Genomic DNA, 21774 nt, shown 5'->3' on the forward strand with positions numbered 1-21774 from the left:
GACTTCCATGGTGGTGTGCTAGTCTGAGGAGGTGGGTCCTTATCCTGTTTTTCACACCAGTGATTTTGGACCAGCCCTGCTCCCACGTACAGGCTGCTCAAGTGTTCCATGGGAAACTAGTCAGTGGCCCTGACCCTGTGTTTTCCCTTTCCTCCAGGTGAAGGCAAGGTCTCTGGATTGGCTAGACGCCCTCTTGAAGCCCTAGCAGAGTCAAGATGAGGCCCCATCATGCCGCCTAGTGAGGCTTACAGCCTGGATCAGATAGCATGGGCTGCCATTGGTGGTGAACACCATGGCTGCAGGTGGTGGCCGGGCCTTTGCTTGGCAGGTGTTTCCCCCCATGCCCACTTGCCGGGTTTATGGCACTGTGGTACATCAGGGTGGGCACCTGCTGGTGTTGGGGGGCTGTGGCCGGGCTGGACTGCCCCTGGACACTATGGAGGCACTGGACATGGCCTCGCACACATGGCTGGCACTAGCACCTCTGCCCACTGCCCGGGCTGGTGCTGCTGCTGTGGTACTCGGCAAGCAGGTGCTAGTGGTGGGCGGCGTGGATGAGGGCCAGAGCCCAGTAGCTGCTGTGGAAGCCTACCTGGCTGACGAGGGCCGCTGGGAGCGACGAGCCACCCTCCCTCAGGCGGCCATGGGGGTTTCGACTGTGGAGAGAGGTGAGTGGCCCTGGGCTTGGGGCCTGGGATACACTTAACCAAACTCCCAAGTAAGATCTGTGTACCTCAGCACTTTTCATTCTCTCTTAACTTGGTTCCTTACCCTCAAAAATTAGATAAATTTTTTTTTCTTTTTTTTTGCCTGGGTGCCCTGAACATGGCCTTGCTTCTTGTACTCTCTCCAACTCAGTTCTGAGTTGGGCCTGCAGCAGCCTTCCCTTAACTTCCTTTTCTGCCTCTGAGGTGGAGGGCGGAGTTCAGACTGGCCCCTAGGATGATGGGAGGCCCCAGATGCTTCCCTGCCTCATTCCTCATCCCTAGGAGACAAGGGGGTTATAAATAGTCCAGAATAGGGCTTGGCAAGGGCTCAGACTCCCCCACCTCCACACACACCCAGGATCCTGAGGTGGACAAAGTCCAAGCTAGCACAGGGACTAGCTTGGACTTGCAATGGAAGCCCCTGGCTGTGTCCCCAGCTGACCCTGAGGGCCTAAACAGAGGGTAAGAACTATTCTAGTGAGGTGTTGTCAGGGGTCCTGGGGCAAAAGGCTGGTGGCCAGTACCTCCCACACTCTGCAGGTTATCTCCCCAGATCTAAGCCCAAGCCCCACATTCATCTCCAGAGCTTCTTTTTCAGACCTCAGTATGTTCCCATCTGTGACTTAAACTACCTCCTCTTCCCAGGGGAGCCCCCACCTTGTGGCCTCCAGGTCTGACCATGGGTCCAGGCCAGCCCTGCTTGGATGCCAGACTTGGTTGCCATAGTGTCTCCAGGGAGACAGAGCCAGATTATAATTAGATCGTCTGCCTCCTGCTCTTCACTTGGAGGGGCCATGGCTAGAGCGGGAATCCCAGTTCTCCTAGCCCCCACTCCAGGAGAGCAGCACGGTGTCTGCTGCTGGTGGGGGGGAGGGGGTGTTATGAACAAATAGGTCCCTGGCCTGGCCAGGGAGGCTGTCAGAGTGGGGGTGCCCTGGCCAGGCCTGTGGTACAGTTTAAACTCCTCTTTTCTACACAGATGGTATGGTGTATGCTCTGGGGGGAATGGGCCCTGACACGGCCCCCCAGGCCCAGGTACGAGTATATGAACCCCGCCGGGACTGCTGGCTTTCACTACCTTCCATGCCCACACCCTGCTACGGGGCCTCCACCTTCCTGCATGGGAACAAGATCTATGTCCTGGGTAAGGGCCTAGGGCTATGGGAAAGGGGCTCACCCATCCTCATGAATTGGCTGGGGTAGGGATCAGGTTTGGTCTGGGATGGCAGAAGCTTTATTGGGGTGAGCCAGGCCTGCTCTGAGGCCCTGACCTCTGGTAGTCCTGCTGGGGTTGGAAAACCAAACCCGAATGCATGAGGATTTGTGGGGTGGATGATCCATGCTTAGGGATGCACACAGGTGCATAAGGAGGTAAGGAGGATAATGGAAGGCTCAGCAACCTGGCAAATGAGGACCACTCCAGGTCCCTGACCCTAAACTCTCTCCCAGGTACCCCAATTTCTTTGGCAGGGGGCCGTCAAGGTAAACTTCCAGTGACTGCTTTTGAGGCCTTTGATCTGGAGGCCCGAACCTGGACCCGGCACCCCAGCCTGCCCAGTCGCCGGGCCTTTGCTGGCTGTGCCATGGCCGAAGGCAGTGTCTTTAGTCTGGGTGGCCTGCAGCAGCCGGGTCCCCACAATTTCTACTCACGTCCACACTTTGTCAACACTGTGGAGATGTTCGACCTGGAGCATGGTGAGAGGCGGCTGGCCTGGGCTGGACTCCCACCCTCTGTGGGATGGAGGGGTACAGTGTATGGGGGCTAGATCTGATCTCCCCTTTCCTGCAGGGTCCTGGACCAAGCTGCCTCGCAGCCTGCGCATGAGAGATAAGAGGGCTGATTTTGTGGTTGGTTCCCTCGGTGGCCACATCGTGGCAATTGGGGGCCTTGGTGAGTCTCTGTGGGAATAGGGGTAGAAGGGAGCCCCTGATACAGGAAGTGATAGTCCTCAGCTCGAGCACCATCTCCCACCCTTCCCCAGACACTCCAGAGGTCAGGGCTTTGCTAGCTGCCCTATCCAGGAAGTGGGTAGGGTATAGTTGGCCAGGCTCAGACTCAAGTGTCCTTAGAGCTTGATGGGAGGGTCTGCACCAGCAGGGGCCTAGGAGGCAGGAGCAGACTTGTTCACTGAACGCACAGCCATGTGGACAAATAGAAACATGAATGGAGAAATAAATGACAAATGGGGACAATGAGAAGCAACGCATTGAGATGGGGTGATGCCTACTAGGAACATCCTCTGGGCTGGGGGAGCAAAGAGCCTTGAGCTTCTGCAGCCTATATACCTTACAGCTTGCCATCTCCTTCCTGCAGGAAACCAGCCGTGCCCCTTGGGCTCTGTGGAGGGCTTCAGCCTTGCACGGCGGCGCTGGGAGGCACTGCCCACTATGCCTACCGCCCGCTGCTCCTGTTCCAGCCTGCAGACTGGACCTCGACTATTTGTTATTGGGGGTGTGGCCCAGGGCCCCAGCCAAGCTGTGGAGGCGCTGTGCCTACATGAGGGGGTCTGAAGGCCTATGGGATCTATCCACCAAGGCAGCTTAGTGTCAGAGACAGATGTCTGTGGCTCCTTTTGCTGTTGAGGAAACTCACTGTGGCTCTGTGGGATGGGGGAGGCACAAGGGTGGGCACTTGAGGCGTTGGCTCAGGCACTCAGGGGGGGGCCTGTCTCTTTAGCTCACTATACATATGTGCTCACAGCCACCTTTGCCACCATTTACTCACTAACAACGCCTAGCTCCACCCTTGCCCTAGAAGCTACAGTACCCTCTGTCCAGCTGGCCACATGCCCTGCAGGGTCCTTGCCTACTTGGAGTTGACCAGGCTCACCTCAATGGCTGTTCCTGTAAAATTCCAGCTGTCAGCCTGTCCTGAGGGCCCCTGTAGACCTAGAAGAGTTCAGAGAGGGTGGGAGACAGGGAAAGAAAGAGAGGGTACGGGAACTGTCAGAGGGCCAGAGGAATGCTGCCTTTGGACCCTCTCCACTGTTGGCCGTGTGACCTTAGGCAAGTCATTTCACCTCTCTGTGCCTCGGCATCCTCATCTGTAAATGGGGATCTCAGAAACCTTCCTGCCCTACCTACCTCACAGGGCTGTTGTGAGGACCCAGGGAGTTCAGATGTAGAAGTAAAAGTGCTGCTCAAATCTGGTGTGTGGCCCCTGGTATGGACTCCCATGTTGCCCCCACAGTCTGTGGCCCTCCTTCAGGGGCCTCAACTCTCCCAGGGATGAGGATTTGGTGGTCTCTACCACCAAAGTAACTCAATGCCTTAGCACTGTGAAGTCCCAGCTTTGGTATGGAATGAGGGGCCACTCACAGGACAGCCAGAGAAGAGCTCAGAAAGAAACAAACCACCACAAGCCAGTGTCAGGTCCAGGTAACCTAGCATCTCATTAAGGCCTCTGATAGCTTCCATAGGGATGAGTGGTCCCAATGGGGGCTGTGGGAGTGGTCAGGGATTTGGTAGCTGCCCTATCCAGGAACAGGCAGGGTATAGTCTGCTTGTCCCAGTTGTGAGGAAACCATATCTTGGGCAGGACTGTGTGACTACCCACCAGACTCCTTAAGGGCAGCTGCCTCCTGGGGGAGGCTCCCAGCCCTGGCCTCTTTCTCCAGCCTTGGCTGCTCTCCGGCAGGGGCCTCTGGCACTGCTTTCCCTACAGCTGTTCTGAGGTCAAGGGGCTCACAGCTGAGGTTACTGCAGAAACTCGGGAGTACTTGGGGCCCTGGCACCCACCTGCTGTGGCCATAGTAACCCTCTTGGTCCCTGAGTCTCCTGCAGGCTTCTCCCTCTTGCTCAGTGGCAGGACTCCCAAGGCAACACCCTCCCCTGCCCAGCATCACAGGCCACATGGAAGCCAGGCACAGGGCCTCTCAGACTTCTTGGCCTATAAGCACAGACAGGTCACTGTATCAGCCATTCTTGTTTAATGCTCTGGACCAGTTTAGACACTCAGAGACTCCAGCATGCAGATAGTGCTGCAGCAGCTTGGGTCTTGGGGGCCCCAGAAGGTCAGGCAGTGAGTTGGTGACTGGAGCCTCAGACCCCACTTGGTCGCTGCTATAGAGGCTGCCCCGATATGTCTGGCCGAAGTTCTGCTGGTAGGTGGTGCTGGCACGGGCAGGCTGAACGTGCACAAAGTGTACTAGGCGCTGCGGGAGGGCACCAAGTCCTGGGCCTGACCGAAAATCGGACTGGTAGGAAGATTCAAGGGGCCGCTGCTGTCGCAACTCCAGCTCACAGGGTGCCCAGCGCAGGAAGGTGTGTCGCTGCCACAGGCGCTCCAGGTCTTTTCGTCTCCCGATGCCCTGCAGCAGGCAGTAGGGGCCCTTCTCAACGGTATGGGCCCTTGGCCCACAGTCCTGATGCCAGGCATCTCTTTGGGCCCTACCTGAACCCAACCCTACCTAGTGACACCCAACTTGCACTTGGCCTCCCTGCCCTGTACCCCAACCTCTTTGGTCTGCCTCCCCAACCATGCCTTCCATTCTAGGGTGAGACCCTCAAAAGTCAGTGGCCTCATGATATTTGTACATTGTCAGGTAAGCTGGCAGGGGAAACCAAAGTGGAGATGACTCCATTTGAGGAATGGGCTATTTCCCAGAAGAGAGAGGTTGCTAGGAAGTCGGCCACTCCTTTGCCTGTATAAGGAGCCCCCTTTCCACCCTACCCTCTGCTCTGCCCTTCACTTCACCCTAGCCTGGAGGGCCTGCCCACTCCCCTTCTTGTCTCTGGTACTCACTTTGTCGAAGGAAGTACGATTGTCATGCTTAGAGAAGAAGTGTTGCTGTGCTGGCTCCTTGAAAGACAGAAAGAAGGTGAATGGGAAAAATGATGCTCACCTGCCCCCCAATATTATCTCAGGGCCCAGTAATGGAGGGAAGCTGCCAGTTGGCACCACTCTTTTTTTTCTTTATTGTGAAAATGTACAAGTAGTCCCTGACTCATGACATGGTTCCATTCCAGCAGCTACATTGTAAGTTGGTTCTGACATAAGTTGAATACTGTTTTGTTTTGTTTTTTAAGTTTTCATTATTATTTGCTTTTATTATCAGTGTCTATATAAATCTGATCTTTATTTGTCTTTGGGGGTTGGAAACCATTACATCTGAGAATGATAATATCAGCACATTACACCCTGCAATGTTGTGTGTAGTACATATTACTACCTATAAGATGTACCAAAATCAACTCCTAAAAACACACCATTGTAAGTGTGGTTCATTGTAACTCAAATACTTCGTAAGTTGGGGATTACCTACACACCAAAACATGTGTCAATACAACAGCTTCTACATTTGAAATTCAGTGACTGATAACATTTTTCATGCCCCATTACTACAGTCCTTTTCCAAAATATTCCAGCACCATTAACAGAAGAAGGTGAAAGAGAGTCATGGCTTATTTCTCTCAGCAAATGTTTTCAAGGTTCATCCATGTTGTGGCATGCATCAGAACTTCATTTCTCTTTATGGTTGAATAATATTCTATTCTGTGTATGTACCACATTTAATTTACCCCCTCATCTGTTGATGGACATTTTGCTTGTTCCCACCTGTTGACTATTGTGAAAGTACTGCAGTGAACATTGGTGTACAGGTTTCTGTTTGTGTTCCTGTCTTCACTTTTCGGTATATATCTAAGATTGAGCTTGCTGGGTCATAGGGTAGTTCTATGTTCAACTTTTTGAGGAATCACCAAACTGTTTTCCACAGTGGCTATACGATTTGACAGTCCCACTAGCAATGGATGAGGGTTCCAGTTTCTCTACAACCTTGCCAATACCTGCTGTTTTCTTTTCTTTTTTTATCATTGCCATTTTAATGTGGGTGAGGTAGTATCTCATTGTGGACCACCACTCTTAAACTGGTACACTCTTAAACTTCCAGTACCCTGAAAGGGCAGAGCTAAATCAATGCGACACCTCACTCTTAGAACACCTCTTCATGGACTTGCTCCTGAAGCAGAAACTTCTGGGGCCACTAAGGAAAGGGCTGAGGCATCCTCCAGGGCTTTCCATTAGCAGTGGGCAGTGGTTCAAGTTTCATGTTGGGCCCTTTAACTAGATTTCCCAGGACTTGGGTTTCAGTCCTGCCCTCTTTTCTCTGCACAGTCACTCCACCATCATCAGTATACCAGACTCTTGGCCTTAAATGCCATCTGGAAACTATCTCTAGCCTGAGCTCTCTCTTTTTTTAAAATTGTGATTTGGATGAAAGTTTACAGAGCAAATTCACTTTCCATACAGCAGCTCACATACACTTTGTCTCATGACATTGACTGCAATTTCCTACAATGCAACAGCTCCCTTCCCACTTCCTCCCCGTAGTTACCTCTTCTCTGTGTCCATCCCTTCATGCACTCTTGCCCCCTGAGCTGTCTCCCTGTGCATACATGGCCCTTCTATTTTCCCATGATTGTTCTCTCCAAGGAGTGTATCTTCCTAATGCAAATGTTCAGCTCATATGCCTGTCTTTTATTTGGCCACTGGCCATAGTCTCAGTGGTTCTATCAGGCTCTATCAGACCAGCAAACCTGGTTCCTTTACTTATTTATTTTTAAATGATTTTGAGTTTTGTTCCACATTGTTCTCCCACTCTATCCAGGATCTCCTACATAGATCCCCCTCTGAGTGGTTGACAGTGATAGCTGGGCACCATCTAGTTCTTCTGGTCTCATAGTCGTATAGGAGAATGCATGGTGTACCCATTCCTTGGATTAATTGGACTAATGTATCTTTAGTTTTCTTCATTCTTCTTTGTTCTGGATAAGGAGAGGCCCATCATTACATCTAGATGGTCGCTTGCAAGCTTTTAAGATCCCAGTCGTTACTCACCAAAGTAGGATGTGGAACAATGTTTTTGTGTAGTATGTTATGCCAATTGAGTTTGATGTCCCCTGGGACTATGGTCTTGAGTGCACAGGTCTAACTACTTGCTCCCTCTGGGTAGCTGGATGTGGCCAAGAAGTGACTACACCTTGTCCTTTGTCAGCTCTGCTATATACCTGGGAATTCTTACAGAACATACCAATACACTTACAGAAACATTGTCTTCCAACCCTATACATGGTCATGGGCACACTCCCCCCTGCACAGAACATACCTAAAAGTTCAGCCTGTCCTTTCATCTATCCACCCATATAACAATGTTTGCCTTCACTGACAATGCAGTACTGTATGTGCAAAAGGGTTCATCTTTATTGTCTATACCTTCCATGCACCTATCTATGACTTCCTCCTCAATGCCACTGTGTTGATCACTCACATTTTGTAAAGATTTACAGTCTTGGAACCCTATAGAGCAGTTCTATTCTGTCTTATAGGGTTGCTATTATCAGAATTCACTTGATGGCAGTGGGTTTGGTTTGGTTTTAACATACTACAGTAAAACCTGCAAAAGCCGGAAACTGTGTAAGCTGAAAACCTATCAGAGAAGGAAAACTCAAATATTTCCCACTAAAAGGAGAAAGAGAAAAGTGGTAAGACTGTACTCTCTCAAAGGCAAAACTTGTGAGACCTAGAAAAACAAGGTCATCTCCTTGAGTTCTGGTTCTCACAGGTTTTGCTATATATGATTCTATATCATGATGTTGCTAATCATCTTTTGCCTCCAATAGAGCATAAGCTCCTCATGGGCAAATGTTGCTGCCTGTCTTGCTCACATCTGTAACTCTAATACTGAGAAGAGTGCCTGGCACTGTAATCAATAACTGCTGTTAAGTGAGCGAACACAGTCAGAAGGCCTTAGCTCCAGGGCATTTTCCTTGGCCCAACTGGGGTCAGGGAGCCATGTCCCATAATCCGGCAAAAAAAGCCTACCACTTAGGCCTCCAGATTCTGGCAGGAATCTCTCCCAAGAGCATCCTTTTCCCTTTGTGCCTTGTTTCTGCCCCGAAACCCATTCCCTTCCCAGGCACTCATCATCTCTTGCTACAGACCCCAGTAGCCTGATGCTAGAGTCCATTATATCCAGTGAGTTCAGGATTGAGTGGGTTGGATTCATGATCATTGACTGACAGCAGGTTTCCAGAGAAAGTGCAGGAGTTGGCCCCACCAAGATCCCCGAACTAGAATCTCCAGGGTTGGGTCTGTGCTATGTGTCCTCAACAAGCTCCCTTCTTGGGCCTGCCTGCTTTAAACTGTCTGTGGTGGACTGTAGTCAGAATGAAAGCTCCATGAATATGGGAGAATTGTGGGAAGCTGGCCAGCCTTACTTTTCATTTCTCATAAAGCAAGCTGACATGGTAGGGACTGAAAACCCAGGGCCCTTTTGAGGTGGGGGGAACAGTAGAAAGTCTTCAGAACCTAGAGCTAGACAAAGCATTCTTAAACAAGAGCCATTAAAGAAAAAAAAAAAATACATTGGACCTCATCAAAATTAAGAAAAACTTTTCCTCTGTGTAAGCCTCTATGAAGAGAATGAAAGACAAGCTACAGACTGTGAGAAAATATTTGCAAAGCACACATCTGACAAAGGACTATTATCTAGAATATATAAAGAACCCTCAAGACTCAACAGTAAAATAATAAATAATCCAATTAGAAAATGGGCAAACAGGAAAGACTTTGACTGAAGAAGTACAGATGGCAAATAACACATGAAAAGATGTTTTAACATCATGAACCATTAGAGCAATGCACATTAAAACCACAATGAAATAGCATTGCAACCTGTCAGAATGGCTAAAATTAAAAAAAAAAAAATAGTGAATGTTGATGAGAATGTAGAGAGACTAGATCACTCCATATATTGCTATTTCTGTTATATACAGGGTCACTATGAGTCAGAACTGACTCAACAGGACCTAACAACAACAAAAGTTGGAATGTAAAATGCTACAGCCACTCTGGAAAACAGTTTGGCAGTTTCTTAAAAAACTAAATGTGCAACTACCCTATGACCCAACAATCATATTCCTGGGCATTTATCCTAAAGAAATCAAAGTGTGTGTTCACTCAAAATCTGTACACAAATGTTCATATAGCAGCTTTTTTTTTGTAAGAGTAAAAAACTGGAACCAGTCCAGATATCCTTAAGTAGGTGAATGGTTAAACAAACCGGTACATACAGACCTTGGAATACTACTCAGTAGTGAAAAGGAATGAACTATTGATGCACACAAAAACGTGAATGAATCTCTAGGAAATTTTGTGGAGTGAAAAAGCCAGTCCCCAAACATTGCATACTATATTATTCCATTTATATAACATTTTTGAATTTACAAAAGTTTCAAAATGGAAGGCAGATTGGTGGTTGTCAAGGATTAGGGATGAAGGGGGGTGGAAGAGCGGGAGGCAGGTGGCTGTGTTTATAAAAGGGCAGCACCCAGGATCCTTGTGATGTTGGTCAGCACCTTAACTGTGGTGGTGGATACACAAACCCACACAGGTGATAAAATTGTATAGAATTTAGTACATTCACAAATAAGAATAAGTAAAATGGGAAGTCTGAATAAAATAGGCAGATTATATAAACATCCATGTCCTGGTTGTGATATTATAGTTTTGCAAAATGGTATTGCATGGACTGAATTATACCCCAAAATATGTGTTGTAAGTCTTAAACACTATGCCTGTGGTTACAATTCCATTTGAGAATAGGTTGTCTTTGTTATGTTAATAAGACAGAATTAGTGTAATATGTACTTGAGTCAATGTCTTTTGAGATATAAAACAGATTAAACAAGCAGGCAAAGAGTAGACACAGGGAAGAGAGATGCCAAGCCACGTGAAGGTCACCCAGGAGCAGAAGCTCAAAAGAGACAAGGACATTCCTCCAGAGCTGACAGAGAGAAAGCCTCTGGATCCTGCACCCTGAATTTGGACTTCTGGCCTCCTAAACTGTGAGAAAATAAATTTCTGTATGTTAAAGCCACCCACTTGTGGTATTTCTGTTACAGCAGCACTAGATAACTAAGACAATTACCATTGGGGAAAACTGGGCAAAGTGTAGAAGGGATTGCTCTGCATTATTTTTGTAACTGCATATGAATCTACCATCATCTCAATAAAAATTTCAGTTAAAGAAAACATAGGACCTGCAACAAGTTCCAACTGACTCCACAAATTTCTTTCCTATTTCTATCCTCAACTACAGAGTTGTGTTGTTGTTGTTGTTATGTGCCATTAAGTCGGACCCGACTCATAGCAACCCCTCGTTGGGTTTCCAAGGCAGTATCACTACGGAAGTAGATTGCCCAACCTTCCTTCCGAGGAGTGGCTGGTGGGTTTGAACCGCCAGCCTTCTGATTAGCAGTCAAGTGCCTGAGGTATTACGCTACCAGAGCTCCCACAGAATTGTACATAGCCCTAAAACGTGGACACTCTCTTGTAAGAGACAGCTCTGATTGTGGAAAGTCACTACTCTTACTTTGGCAGGACTACTATCGACTCCCACGGATTTGAGTTTTGTTCTAACAACTGTGGGAGCCTGGTGAGAAGCGTGGCCATTTCCTCTTCACTCAGTCAGTTGTGGGCTTTTTTTTTTTTTCCTGTAAAAATTATCACCTGCATCTTTGTTTCCAAACTGTTCTGGCCTCTTTTCCACCAACATGGTGAAACCCATGGTCCCTGAGCAGGTGGAGTTAGGGCCAGGGTTCCAGCTGAGGGGGCCTTAGAGTAGAGGTAGGTTTCCTGAGAGGGGGCAGACTCTGTGTGTGTGAGGGCTGAGGGCCCCTGTGGAGGCTGGGCAGTATGTAGTCAGTGGGATGCTGAGAGAAGACTCTATGTGGCAGGCTGTGGCATGGGGTGGCAGCAGGGGCACAGCCATCACAGGACTGCAAATAAGGTCTGCCCCAATCACGAGTCCCCAAGATTCTTGTCTGACCTTAGTAATAAACAGGACCAGGATTACATTTACCAAGAGTTAGGCAGGTCAACAGATTAATCTGGTTCAGAACAAAATGAAACAGAATCCTATGAATTTTCTTATACCCGCACATCATAGACAAATTGTTTCACCTGCCTAAACTAAAGTGGATGCCACATCTTGGAAAGGTTTTCAACAGTAATAACTGAAATTAGCCAGCTGAAACCTGGTACCTTTCAGCTAATGAGAAAATAAAATGTGCACCTTCCCTGGGCAGTCTTGTTAATTAAAACAGCTTTAGACCATGGAAGAGCCATGAGACTTGACATTTATACAACTTGAGCCCAACACACACACATCCTGCTGCTCAGGGCTGCTGATAATGCTAGTAAACACTTTATGCAGCAAGTCCTCACTTCTGTCAACAGCCAAAACACGTATCCTGCTCTGGTCCTGTTGTGGTTACGTGCCGTCGAGTTGGACCCGACTCATAGCGACCCCTCCTTGGGTTTCCGAGGCAGTATCACTATGGAAGTAGATTGCCCAACCTTCCTTCTGAGGAGTGGCTGGTGGGTTTGAACCACTAGCCTTCTAGTTAGCAGTCAAGTGACTTAGGCACTAAACTACCAGAGTACCCGCTGGTCCTACGGTATGGATTTAACAGATTAAGATGTTCTGGTCTCTAGGATGAGAGCTGCTATGATGGCTCCCACAAACACTTAGCATGAAGCCCTAGCATTGCTTCTGCCACTATACTGTCACCCTCAAAGGGGGTGCAGCCTGAAGCTGCATTTGGGCCTGGCTTGGTGGGCTATGGCTGGACAGCCCTTCCAAATAGGAGTACTAAGGAAGTCACAACATGGCAGACTCCAGGATCCTGCTCTGAGACTGAGAATGCAATTCCTAGCAAGAGCAGGTGGCCAGTCAAGTTGGATCTGGAGAGAAGCTAGGAAGCAAGAAGCTGCAGTGGGCAAAGCATGTTCCAGGAGTCTCTCCAAGTGTCCCCATTGGCTTTCATCCACTCTGTGCATGTCCAGAAGGAGCTCTGGTGGTACAGTGGCTAAGGCATTTGGCTGCTAACCAAAAGGTTAGTGGTTTGAACCCACCAGCCATTCTGTGGGAGAAAGATGAGGTAGTCTGCTTCTGCAAAGATTTATTGCCTTAGAAACCTGATGAGGGTTGCTATGAGTTGGAATCTATTCAATGGCAGTGGGGTTTTTGTTTGTTTGTTTTTGTTTTGAGTTCTTGTCCAGGAAGCTGATCTGAGTGCAATCACACTAGGTCCTTTCCCTCTGGGCACTGGGGAGCCCTTGGAGGAGATGGAAGGAAACAGGAGATATTTCTTCTTCTGACTCCCTCCCAGGCTAGCCTTTACCTGGCTGTGTTTCTCCACCCAGAGTCACTCCTCTCAGGGTTGACTCTCTCCAAATGACTCCCTCTTCTGGATCTTGGAGACATACCTCTCCCTTGTCCCTTCAGGTCCGGTACTGATCACTTGACTGTTACTAACTCAGAAGACTACCTTTTTTTGAGGCCTCCATACCTACTCCTTTGTAATCAGACCCTCCTAAGTTCTCCTGCTTTGAGTGTGCAGTCTTTTTACTGTTGGGACCCCAACTGATATACAGCGACCCCTTCTTGTCCTAGGCCTGGAAGCAGTGGAGGACCTGAGGGCCCTACATCCCTCTCCTGCTCCCTGAGAGCCCAGTCTAGCCATTATGAGCCATCTCTGCCACCACCCCTTTCCAGTTCTCCCTCTCCAGGTATGCAGGCAGTTACCCAGCCACCTCCTGCACTACTTTCCTGATCAAAGGAGGCCTGCTACCCACTCCTAAGCCCTTGAGTTGTGACGTTGGCTGTGGGCTGGACCATAGCCTTTTGTAGCATCAAAGAATAGGAGCTTGAGGTGAGTTGTCAGCAAAACTCAAGGCTTACTTCATGGGCTCTGAGAGCACTCTCTCCATGGTCACCCATTCTACCTGAGCCCTGACCCTTTCTCTTTCAGCTAGAAGGGGTATGGGGGCAAGAACACCCAGCCTGGGCCATAGTCACTGGGAACATAAAACTCATTGTCATAACATACTGCACAAAAGCACTGTTCTACATTCTACTTTGGTTAGTAGCGACTGGGGTCTTAAAAGCTTGTAAGCAGCCATCTAAGATGCAACAATGGGTCTCTCCTCATCTGATGCAAAGAAGAATGAAGAAAAACAAAGACACATGGAAACAATTAGTTCAAGGGCCTGGTGGACCATGAGAAGCTTAGCCTACATGGTACTGAGACTGGAAGAACTAGATGCTGCCTGGCTACCACTGTCAACCACTAGTAAAGGGATCAAAATAGGAAATCCTGGATACAGTGGGAGAAAAATGTGGAACGAAACTCAAAATTATAAAAAAAAGACCAGGTTTACTGGTCTGATAGAGATTGGTAAAAACCCCAAGGCTATGTTATGCCCCCTAGTAACCCTTTAGGCCTGGAATTGAACTCACTCCCATGGCTTCCAGCCAAATAATAGACAGGTGTATAAGGTGACCATTTATACCAGGTAGGCACACTCCTTAGAACAATCTACCATGGGAGACCAGAAAGACAGTGTATGCACAGGAAGATAGCTCAGAAGGCAGGAATACATAGGAAAGAAGGACATACAGAAAAGGTAACCAGAGGGAGGAAGTAGGAAGAGAGCTTTTGAATTATGAGGATTGCAGTCAATGTCATGAAACAAAATGTGTATGAACTGTTGTAGGGAAACTGAATTTGCTCTGTAAACTTTCACCCAAATCACAATTTATTTATTTATTTAATTGTGATTTGGGTGAAGATTTACAGACCAAATTCACTTTCCATACAGCAGTTCACATGTACTTTGTCTCATGTCACCAAATCACAATTTAAAAAAAAAAAAAAGAGAGAGAGATAATGCCCAGCCTAGCACTTGCTCCTCTTCAACCTGCCTGCAGGTGGAAGATCTGACATTTTAGGTCTGAGGGAACAGGCCATATGTCTGAGCCTGGGTGGATTGATTCCATGTGTTGGTTCATCTATGGAAGGCCTAGGGATGATGTTCTGGGGCTTAGGAGAAGTAGAAACTGGCTCAGCCACCACAGCTGCTCCTGAGGATGCCTCATACCTGACACCGCTGCAGAAACACTGCTGGAGGCTGGGGCTTGGCTGCAAGGCGGTATTCTCGAGCACTTTCACTCTTGAATTGGCCTCGGTAGTGCCCATAGAAGCCGTTGTTGTGCTGTAACAAGGCTAGTATGAGGGTGAGGCCCACTCAAACCCCCACCCTGGGACCCAGACTACAGGACCCCAGCTAAGAGTTCAAGGGAACCCAGGCCAGAAGGCCTTTCCAGGAGGTCCTGATGAAGTAGAAAGAATCTGAGAGAAAGGACACCTCAAGAGAGGGGCTAGCAGAGAGGAGTCTCCAGTTGGACAGCTGTGCTGACCCATCTGAGAGGGCAATATGTGTGCCTGTGTGTGGGGAAGAAGTATCATTCATTCATTCATTCTTTAATAAGGCCTAATAGGTGCTAGGGAAACAGTAAAGAAAAGATAAAAAGGAGAACCTGGACCCTGTGAACCTTGCTTCTGGTGGGAAAGTCAGACATAACAAAATAGTTCTAGGAAAAATAACTTGGTGACTAGATCAGAAGAGACGGGGAATAAGGACAGTTCCTCAGGACTTGACAACTGGGCTCCTGCCTGAAGGTGAGAAGGGGTTGGCATGTGAAGAGCAGTAGAAGAACATTCTATGTGGCAGGAAGTACCTAGGCCAGAAAGAGAGGTGTTTTTAGAGACCGAAAGAAAAAGGCCCTGTGTCTAAAAGCATTGTAAACAAGCTGGAGAGATGAAGTCAGGGAGAGGCAGGGCCTAGATTGGGGCAAGAATGGATTTTCTTTTAAGAACAAGGGAAGAATTTTCATCAGGGGAAAGGACTGGACACTCTCTAAGTGGGGTGTCCCAGAACACTGAGCAGAGTTCTGAAGGTAGGGCCGTTGTCCAATGGTATGGTCCTCCCTGGGGAATCTGAAATGAGGTCGCCTTTATTGTCCTTCCCCCAATACTAATAGTGAGTCAAAGATCTCTGAAGAGCAATCCTGCATATTTGAAACTATGCAGTCATACTGCCAGATATGTAAAGGGTCAAATGGAAGTATCTTCTGCATCCATTGACAAAGCTGTTAACAACTATTTGCTACACATTCTGGTATTATAGGGCAAGAGGGGCAACCTTTGAAATTGGAGCACCCAGGCAAGGGATGAACTTTCCAAAGAGAGTGCTTCACCAACAGAGAATACTTTTGAGACAGAATTTCAGAGAGAGGCACTGGCAAAACAAAGGGGGTTCCAAGAAGACTGTGTAGATGTGTGTTAGGAGGACACCCTGTGGAGGACCATGTCTGACCAGGGAACTCCTGTGGCCCAACTTGAAAGCTTCTTCCTGGAAAGGATGGGTATGTCTGGTCCTCCAAAGGTATAGCCCTGAGCAGAGGTACCTTCTCCCAAGCCTGCCCTCTGGCCATCACAATGGGCTCCTCCAAAGGACTCAAAAGCCCCCTGTCAGTTTCTCCCCCTGAGGGCTCAAGTGGCCCTATTTGTCTGTCTATCCCTCTTTACTCCCTATTGAACACTCCCTTGGTCTTTGTTCAGTTCAGTTCAATAGTATTTACTTTACCGTGTGCCAGGCACATGACTTGCACAAGAAATATAGAAAACAGCTTTTGCTTTCAAGATGTTCCCAGGCTTGAGAGCAACTAAACTCTGACATTTGAAAGAATCAAGCAAATGACAAGGAATCAATGGGGTGGCTTGAGGACTAGGAGTTAAAGCTGGCTAACGGAAGATCAAAAAATATGGAGTGGAGTGGTGATGTCAGGAAGAATAGGAAGCCCCCAGATGTGACCTCAGGACAACAAAGGGGAAGAGGGTAGCTGGGGTCCTCTGACAGGCTGGATGCTGGAAGAAAGCCTTTCCGTTTTCTGCTCATAACTCACTCAAATTTCAGGCACAGCCCCAAGGCCAGGATTAACTGAAAGGTACATTCTCACCCAGGAGCCTACTAAAGCACTTTGCATCTTCCAGGGAAGAGAGCCGAAAAACAAACTTTCCTCTTGTCTTTTTGAGGCTACATCTGAGGAAAGAGAATCTCAGGAGGTCAACTTTTTGTTGCTTAGTGACAAGTAAGTGGAGGTTGTGACTGCACAATGATGCTGATTATTGAGCCAGTAGTCCCTGGCCCACTGTCTCTTTGTGCTTGGTTCTCTGTTCCTTGGGATTAACAACCTGGGAGAGTCCTTATGTATAGAAACATATAAGGCTTCACAGTGGAGTTTGATGGATTTCCAGCCCATGAAATATTCAAGAATGTTTTACAGGTGAATCCTGCATTTTTAAAACTGTGCAACCATGCTTCCAGAGATGGGAATTTAGAAAGTGTTCCATGGAATCAGAAGTGTTCAAGTGGTTGATGGCACTTAAGATAAAATTGCTACTTCAGAGTAAGGCTCTGCCAACTTCTCTCAGGAGTTTGTGGTGACTGGGTGTCTCAGTTCTCTAGTGTTGCTATAATAGACATAACAAAAGCAGATGGCTTTAACAAACATGAATTTATTCTCTCACAGTTTAGGAGGCTAGAAGTCCAAATTCAAGTGCTGGCTCTAAGGGCTGAGTAAAGGCCCCTTGACCTTGGGCTTCACTTCTGCCTCTTATTCCAGACCCAGAAGAGCTAACTCAAGCAGCTGCTGGCTGCTGAGGCTGACAAACCCAAGGTTGGCAGGTAAAACGGCACAACCCCCAAATCAGCAGGCAACATGGCAGTCCACTAGTTCAAGTCAAGGAACAATCCCAAGATCAACAGGTAACACAGCAGGCCACTGAGATGAAGACTCAGCCAAATGAAGGATCCAAATGTGTCAAAAGCTAATGACCTTCCTCAAAGTTTCTCCTTATACACTGGAAGCAGGCCACACCCTGAAGGCAACTACTTAGCTACTCACAGCAGATTCCACCATGGAGGTGGTTACAATCTCATTAAGGGGAGTAACTACATCCAGCTGCACAGTCACTCAAAACCGCAGCCCAGCCAGGTTCACACACAACCTTAACCACTAAATTGGGAATGCTAATCATGGCAGGCAAGCCTTAGAAGGGCCTGAGTGAAGGAAGAAAGCATGACAGGGGTAGTGACTAAAGAGCAGCACGCAAGGATTTGACATCATGGTTCCATTCCAAACTACCTTTAGGCAGGTTAGTGTATCTTTCTCTACAAATGAAAATCTGCCCCAGTGTAATTACCCTGGAGAGCCCCTCACACATGTACTCATAGGAACAAAAAAGTTCACTGCAGCATCTATATAGGGGAAAAACTGGAAGCAGCCTGAATGTTCACCAATAAGAAAATAAAGAAATTGGGCTATTGTCACACGATGAAATATACTCCAATTATTATGAACGGGCTACAGAAAGTTGAAACTACAGAGATAAATCTTAAAGATATTGAGTCCAAAAATCAAGTTATAGCAAGATGTACAAAGTATACCACTTATAAAATGATACAAATATGCAAAAACAATATATTGTTTATGGTTACAAACATATGAACAAAAATGTCTAAAGCATGAATAGGAATAATAAACACCAAATTCAAGGTAGAAATCATCAGGGAAAGTGAGCAAGAGGAATGGTATCACAGTGTAACTTCAACTCTATCTGTTATTTATTTATTATCATGGTGAAAATACATATAGTAAACTTTTCCTCACCTATTGTATCATTTTACAGTCCCATCAGCAATGGATGAGGGTTCCACTTTCTCCATATCCTTGTCAACATTTGTTTTTTTCCCATTTTCGCATCATGTTGTTGTTGTTGTTGTTAGGTGTCACTGAGTCAATTTTGACTCATAACAACCCCATGTGACAGAGTAGAACTGCCCCATAGGGTTTCCAGACTGTAATGTTTACAGGAGCAGATCTCCAAGGTTTTTCTCTCACAGAGCCACTGAGGAGGTTCAAACTGTCAATCTTTAGGTTAGTAGGCAATCACAAATGCTTGCACTGGCAGGGACCTATAGCCATCCTAGTGGAGGTGAAATGGTATCCTATTGTGATTTTGATTTACATGTAATTTTTTAAAAAAGTTTTATTTGTTGTTGTTGTTGTAGTTAGGTGCCGTCGAGTTGGCTCCAACTCATAGTGACCCTACGTACAACACAATGAAACACTGTTCAGTCCTGCACCACACAATCCTTGCTATACTTGAGCCCATTGTTGTAACCACTATGTCAATCCATCTCATTGAGGTCTTTCCCTTTTTTTGCTGACCCTCCACTTTGCCAAGCATGATATCTTTCTTCAGAGAACGGTCTCTTCCGACATGACCAAAGTAGGTGAGACAAATTGTGGCCATTCTCACTTCCAAGGAGCATTCCAGCTGCACTATTCCAGGACAGATTTGTTAGTTCTTCTGGCAGTCCATGGTACTTTCAGCATTCTTCACCAACACCATAATTCAAAGGCATCAACTCTTCTTCAATCTTCCTTATTCATTATCCAGCTTTCACATGTATATGAGGTAACTGAAAATACCATGGTTTGGATAAGGCACACCTAGGGAGCTCTGGTAGCATAGTGGCTAAGGCACTTGCCTGCTAAGCAGACGGCTGGCGGTTCAAACCCACCAGCCACTCCTCGGAAGGAAGGTTGGACAATCCTACTTCTGTAGTCGTACTGCCTCGGAAACCCAAGGAGGGGTTGCTATGAGTCGGGTTTGACTCGATGGCACATAACAACAACAACAACAGTCTTCAAAGTGACATCTTTGCTTCTTAATACTTTAAAGAGGTCTTTTGCAGCAGATTTGCCCGGTGCAATATGATGTCTAATTACTTGACTGCTGCTTCCATGCATGTTGATTGTGGATCCAAATAAAATGAAATACCTGCCAACTTCAATCTTTTATCCATTTATCATAAAGTTGCTTATTGGTCCAGTTGTGAGGATTTTTGTTTTCTTTATGTTGAGGTATAATCCATACTGCAGACTGTAGTCTTTGATCTTCATCAGTAAGTGCTTCAAGTCATGTTCATTTTCAGCAAGGAAGGTTGTGTCATCTGCATGATGTAGGTTGTTAATGAGTCTTCCTCCAATTCTGATGCTGCATTCTTCTTCATATAATCCAGCTTCTCAGATTATTTGTTCATCGTACAGATTGAATAAATTTGGTGAAAGGATACAACCCTGATGCACACCCTTCCTGATTTTAAACCATGCATTACCTCCTTGTTCTGTTCGAATGACAGCTTCTTGGCCAATGTACAGGTCCCTCATGAGCACAATTAAGTGTTCTGGAATTCCCATTCTTTGCAACATTATCTGTAATATGCTGTGATCTGCACAGTCAAATGCCTTTGCATAGTCAATAAAACAGGTAAACATCTCTCTGGTGTTCTTCGCTTTGAGCAAAGATCCATCTGATATCAGGAATGATACCTCTCATTTTACATTTTCTTGTAAATCCAGTTTGCATTTCTGGAAATTCCCTGTCAATATACTGCTGCAACATTTTTGGGTTATCTTCAGTAAGATTTTACTTGCAAGTGATATTAATGATATTGTTCCATAATTTCCACATTCTGTGGGATCACTTTTCTTTGGAATGGGCACAAATATGGATTTATTCCAGTCAATTGCCAGTAGCTGTCTTCCAAATTTCTTGGCATGGACAAATAAGTGCCTCCAACGCTGCATCCATCTGTTGAAACATCTCGATGGGTATTTCATCAATTCCTGGAGCCTTGTTTTTTGTCCATTTCCTTCAGTGCAGCTTTAACCTCTTCCTTCAATACCATTGGTTCTTTATCAGATGCTACCTCCTGAAATAACTGAACATTGATCAGTTCTTTTTGGTACAATGACTCTATGTATTCCTTCCATGTTCTTTTGACGCTTCCTGCATCATTCAATATTTTGCTCATATAATCTCTCAATATTGCAACTCAAGGCTTGAATTTTTTTCTTCAGTTCTTTGAGCATAAGAAATGCAGAGCATGTTCCTCCCTTTTGGTTTTCTAACTTCAAGTCTTTGCACATTTCATTAGAATACTTTGCTTTGTCTTCTCGAGCTGCCCTTTGAAGTCTTTTGTTCAGCTCTTATCTCATCATTTCTTCCATTTAGTTTAGCTACTCTCCATTCAAGTTTCAGAGTCTCTTCTGACACCTATTTTGGTCTTTTCATCCTTTTCTCTCTTTTTAATGACCATTTGCTTTCTTCACATATGATGTTCTTGATGTCATTCCATAACTCGTCTGGTCTTTGGTCATTGTCAATGCATCAAATCTGTTTCTCAGATGATCACTAAATTCAGGTGGGATGTAATCAAGGTCATATGGACTTGTTTAAATTGTCTTCAGCTTCAACTTGAACTTGCATATGGCCTTGTTTTGACTGGTGATATTGAGTTTCTCCATCACCTCTTTCCACAGATGTAGTCAATCTGATTCCTGTGTATTTCATCTGGCAAGGTCCACATGTATGACCTCCATTTATGTTGTTGAAAAAAAAGGTATCTGCAATAAGTTGTTGGTCTTGCAAAATTCTATCATGTGATTTCCAGCATAATTTCTATCACCAAGGCCATATTTCCCAATTACTGATGCTTCTTTGTTTCCAAATTTCAATACATCTTGATTGCATGTTTGGAATGTTTGCAGCTAAATAAATAAGTTTTAGTTAAGCATAATAAATGTATGCACTCATGAGAAATCACCTCAATCAAGATAACAAAACATACCCATGCAATGTACCCGTTACCCCCAAGTTTTCCCCTGCTTCTTTTTAATCTTCCCTACGGCACTAACTACCTCTAGTAACCATTGCTTTGTTTTCCTTCACCATAAGTTAATTTTCATTTTTAAGAATTTTATATAAATGAAATCATATGGTATTACTATTTTACAGTTGGCTTCTTTAATTCAGTATAATTATTTTGAGACTTATCTATGTTGTATGGATTAATCATTCATTGCTTTTTATTGCTGAGAAATATTCTCTTTGGGTATACCACACTGTTCCTCCTGGTCTTTTGAATCCACACACCAGTCAAGTTTTTCCCCCACTACTCCACTGTAGCATAGTGCCTAAGGCACTTGACTGTTAACCAGAAGGCTGGCAGTTCAAACCCACCAGCCACTCCTCGGAAGGAAGGTTGGGCAATCTACTTCTGTAGTGATACTGCCTTGGAAACCCAAGG

At 46.3% G+C, this 21774-nt stretch overlaps 2 protein-coding genes across 2 annotated transcripts; one reads left to right on the plus strand and one right to left on the minus strand.

The window, feature by feature from the left end:
* The first annotated feature begins 292 nt into the window (after positions 1 to 292).
* On the plus strand, positions 293 to 3218 carry KLHDC8B (kelch domain containing 8B). The gene is made up of 5 exons (XM_007955324.1): positions 293 to 668; positions 1687 to 1851; positions 2178 to 2402; positions 2497 to 2598; positions 3022 to 3218. The coding sequence occupies exons 1-5, from the start codon at positions 293 to 295 to the stop codon at positions 3216 to 3218; spliced, it is 1065 nt and encodes a 354-aa protein (XP_007953515.1).
* Positions 3219 to 4621: 1403 nt separating this feature from the next.
* Positions 4622 to 16600, minus strand: CUNH3orf84 (chromosome unknown C3orf84 homolog). Its single transcript, XM_007955325.2, has 4 exons — positions 16574 to 16600; positions 14653 to 14766; positions 5452 to 5508; positions 4622 to 5038 (listed from the first exon to the last, which is right to left on the minus strand). The coding sequence occupies exons 1-4, from the start codon at positions 16598 to 16600 to the stop codon at positions 4622 to 4624; spliced, it is 615 nt and encodes a 204-aa protein (XP_007953516.1).
* Between the last annotated feature and the right edge of the window lie 5174 nt (positions 16601 to 21774).

Source organism: Orycteropus afer, unplaced genomic scaffold (assembly GCF_000298275.1).
Source record: "Orycteropus afer afer isolate SDZICR_OR568_19922 unplaced genomic scaffold, OryAfe1.0 scaffold00498, whole genome shotgun sequence".
In the NCBI taxonomy this organism is placed as follows: Eukaryota; Metazoa; Chordata; class Mammalia; order Tubulidentata; family Orycteropodidae; genus Orycteropus; species Orycteropus afer.